Source organism: Temnothorax curvispinosus, unplaced genomic scaffold (assembly GCF_003070985.1).
Source record: "Temnothorax curvispinosus isolate PA1 unplaced genomic scaffold, ASM307098v1 QBEX01010901.1, whole genome shotgun sequence".
NCBI lineage: Eukaryota > Metazoa > Arthropoda > Insecta > Hymenoptera > Formicidae > Temnothorax > Temnothorax curvispinosus.
The window spans coordinates 3,071-7,172 of record NW_020220681.1 but is presented as its reverse complement, the minus strand read 5'-3'; the positions used below and the strand labels follow the sequence as shown (position 1 = coordinate 7,172).

Genomic DNA, 4,102 nt, shown 5'->3' with positions numbered 1-4,102 from the left:
TAACAAAAGAAACGGGTGCCATAAAAAAGACCAGCACTGCAGTTTCATTGGTAATCCATGAATTAAGGTAAGAGTCTTTTGTCGAGTGCGTCCATTAACGCCGAAAGAAAATGAGCAGAAGAAAGCGTAAGTAAATTTGTTTTGCAATTATTAGAGAAAATTTTGTATAAAGTTTTTGAGAAGATCAAATTTGGAAATTAAAAAATTAATAATATATTTTCTTAATTCTTTTCTTAATTTCATGAGTTTCTTTCAGCAATTATTATAAATAAAAATATATTTTATTCAAGGTTTTGATATTTTGATTTGTGTATTTAAATGAAAATATTGTTTGTTACAGGTCGTGTAATATAAGAGTCACTGACGATTGTACTATTGAAGTAGATAAATCGGATGGATTAGATGCAATGAGCTGCAGTGGAAAGCAACGAGAAACAAAACAAGAATTTTCATTTGATAAAGTATTTACTCAGAATGCTTCGCAAGCAGGTGTTTTCGAAGAATTATGCCCTTTGGTAGAATCATCGCTTGAAGGATATAATGTTTGCGTATCTGCTTATGGACAGAAGGGTTCTGGCAAGACATGTACTATGGAAGGAGAACATGAATCACAGACTGAAGGCATTATACCTAGAACAGTATGTTTTTATATATATTTACAATATAATATGCGTGCGTGTGTGTGTGTGTGTGTGTGTGTGTGTGTGTGTGTGCGTGCGTGCGTGCGTGTGTGTGTGTGTGTGTGTGTGTGTACATCCGTTTAAAAATATATTATATTCTATTCTTATATTATATTATATTCTTATATTACATCCGCAACATTTACAATCACCTCACGGTCAAATGCCGCATCATCAACCGCACATTCATCATCACCAATCTCCGCACAATCATCATCACCAGCCTCCGCACAATCATCATCAGTCTCCACACAATCATCACCAATCGCCGCACAATCATCATCCGTCGCCACACAATCATCACCAGACACCACACAATCATCATCACCAGTCGCCACATAATCATCATCATCAGCCTCCGCACAATCATATTCTACATTCATATTTTAACAACATATTTATACAAACATATTCTACATTCTCAGCAACCGCAACACGTGCATCAACATATGCAACATATACAGCATCCCGTTTACAGTAACATGTTACCCAATGATATCAGCTATCAACAGTATTCGCCATCAATAGAATCTCCGATGCTGCAGCAGAATATAGAACCGCAGAAACAGTTACATTTCCCTCCTTATACCGATCCTGACATTGAAACGAACAAACCATACAGAATGCCACCCGAATTACCCTATATTAAATTGCCTGGGATGAATCGTAAAGACATCAAATATCTTGAAAGCGCGGAAGACAAAGAGAACGCTATCGTTGTGGATTATAATGGCCCGCTAGAAGAAAATATGATGCCCAAATCAGACGAGAATAATCTTTATATAGACGAAAGCTTGGGTATAACTCCTCTCTCGACCGTTAACGAGACATGTTTTACAGAAGCCTTTAACGCGCCATTAACAAGCTCTACGCCAATGACTAATCATTTCAAGCCATCAGAATACAGAATAAAAGATGACTCACAATTTTCAAGTCAGAATACTGTGCCCCAACCGTATGTATTAATCTGTTTTTTACTTTTTGGGGTACATGGTGATACATTTAATTTAAGTTTTATTTATGTTGAACAGAGTTGCAGAAGCACCTAACGTCGAAGGTGGCGATGATAAATTAAGCGTAATATTGGAATCCACACGAGAATATGTATCAAACAGTTCAGGGAACAGTAGTAATTACACCAAATCGACTGGATTGACTTTTGCATTGACGAGGGAAGATATGATTCCTTTTAAAGAACAACCTGTGGATACGAGTATGTATAACAATTTTGTTAGTGACGAGTGTAATATATTTTTATTTCTTGCATTGTGTGTATTTAAGATATGGTTTCTGAAACCCACTTGTTTACTAGTTATTAGTAAATGATTAAATATTTTGTAAAAGTTATTTATTTTATTGAAAAATATGAAAATTGTTTAACTTTGCAACTATATATAAAGTTGTAGAAGAGGAATCCAATGAATCTCTGCTGTCCGTGAATCAACCTTACGAACAGAAACAATATGCACAAATCCAAGCTGTGCACGCTCAAAGTCCGCGTACAGTACAACGACATGTTGATCAAATTACATCTGAAATACAGAATAACTGCGATTTAAGAAAGTCCATAAATTTACAACTCAATGAAGAGGAAAATTCAGAAAAAGTTGACACCATGGAGTGCGAGGAGCACGAACCTATGGAACAAGTGGAGGAAGAGATGTTTGAGCTCCCATCGAGAGATATAAATCCATTCGACAAGAACTTAATAGCTGGCCTATTGAAAAAAATTAAGTTTCCACAACCCCATCATGCAGATGGATACAAAAGAATAGATACCAATCTAAATGAGCTTGTGCCTTCTACCATGATTACGCTCGGTCAGTATTCAATTCATACCGTATTGTTACTGAAATATATTTACAAGTTTTTATTTTTTGCATTAACGCATTGTAATATTTATGCTTGTGATTGTGCAGATACCGAGGCGTATGATTTGGGAAAGTGCCTTGGTAAAGGAATGTATGGAACAGTTTTTAAAGCAGTCAATTTGCAAACACGCGAGACTGTTGCTCTTAAAACGCAAAGACCCGCTTGGGTTTGGGAATATTATATCGTACGAGAAATAAAAACGCGTCTTACAAATCCACATATGGTACAGTATAATACAGATATAGTAGCTCTTACCTTGATTCATTATTCATATTTATGATTTTTTTTACTTATCAGCAAATCAATTCTTCCATAACATTGTGATAATATTCTTTTCAGTTACGCGGCTTTATGGATGTGACAATGGCATATGTGGCCAACAATGGAAGTGTACTAGTTTCAGAATTTTCTAAGTTTGGAACATTATTATCAGTGACGAATCAGATAAAAATTGCCACTGGCAAGCCTCTGGTGGAAACTTTAACTATTTTCTTCACAATCGAGATGCTTCAAATTGTGGAGTACTTACATAAATGTCAAATAATACACGGGGACATAAAACCAGATAATTTTTTGTTAATGCGACCGTTAGTATTACCTCTTTTTCTAATAACTTTTTCTATTAGATGAACAATACAGTTATTAATTATTTAATATGTAACGTGATGTTTTTAATGTTAATTTTATACAAGTCATTTTTATTTAGTAATATAAAGCATCATAAGAACAGAGAGATTAGCTGAATGAAAATTTTTAAATAATCGATAACTCTGTCACATATTAAATTATTATAATATCTCTATATAATCGCTTTATAATTCTCAACAGACCTACGCAAGATGTTAGGCCAACTATACAGTTGATAGATTTCGGATGTAGTATAGACATGAAACTGTTACCAGAAAATACAACGTTTACGCAAGTTATAAAAACGGAAGATTTCACTTGCATTGAAATGCAAACTGGAAGACCATGGACATATCAGACTGATTTGTATTGTCTAGCGGCGACCAGTCATTGTTTACTGTTTGGCAATTATATGAGAGTATCTAACATAGGCGGCCGTTGGTTTATCGTCTCGAAATTACCAAGGTAACAATAAGGCCAATAAGCATATGATTAATCCAGAAGAATCATATTTGTCGCGTAAGAAACTTTAATGCTGCGTATCGTTTTTGTGTTGCAGGTACGCCAAGAAAGCTGCTTGGGAACAATTTTTCACGGAGCTGTTAAATATCGAATCATGCGAGAAAATGCCAGATCTGGCGAAATTAAGGAACATGATGGAGGAGACACTGGCGCAAATGCCGGAGGTGCAAACGAAATTTCGGACTTTCGTCAACATTCTCAACAAACGATAACGCTTGCTGTATTCGATGATATGTCCCAATGTGTGCACATATTTTAGCAAAGAACCAACGTGTAATAAGAAACATTAATGTTATTGTGCTATTTATTATAAAAAAAGTTAATACTACAGTGAGATAAATATATGTATCTACACAGTTATAATACACGAGAATGCACTTTACGGCCTGCTTCGTGGAGGC

At 35.2% G+C, this 4,102-nt stretch overlaps 1 protein-coding gene across 1 annotated transcript; it reads left to right on the top strand.

Annotated features, from left to right (window-relative positions):
* The first annotated feature begins 23 nt into the window (after nucleotides 1-23).
* On the top strand, nucleotides 24-4,096 carry LOC112460860 (checkpoint serine/threonine-protein kinase BUB1-like). The gene is made up of 10 exons (XM_025025769.1): nucleotides 24-67; nucleotides 341-638; nucleotides 796-1,027; nucleotides 1,089-1,635; nucleotides 1,712-1,893; nucleotides 2,081-2,500; nucleotides 2,600-2,775; nucleotides 2,892-3,139; nucleotides 3,381-3,644; nucleotides 3,739-4,096. Exons 2-10 carry the CDS (start codon nucleotides 408-410, stop codon nucleotides 3,911-3,913), a joined length of 2,475 nt encoding a protein of 824 aa, XP_024881537.1. The 5' UTR covers nucleotides 24-67; nucleotides 341-407; the 3' UTR covers nucleotides 3,914-4,096.
* The last annotated feature ends 6 nt before the right edge of the window (nucleotides 4,097-4,102 follow it).

Bases quoted from the DNA above. Each gene is read 5' to 3' on its own strand.
- LOC112460860 (XM_025025769.1), top strand. From the start codon at position 408: ATGAGCTGCAGTGGAAAGCAACGAGAAACAAAACAAGAATTTTCATTT. The intron at 1,636-1,711 runs GTATGTATTAAT...TATGTTGAACAG, and splicing joins CAGAATACTGTGCCCCAACC to AGTTGCAGAAGCACCTAACG. The intron at 3,140-3,380 runs GTTAGTATTACC...AATTCTCAACAG, and splicing joins AATTTTTTGTTAATGCGACC to ACCTACGCAAGATGTTAGGC.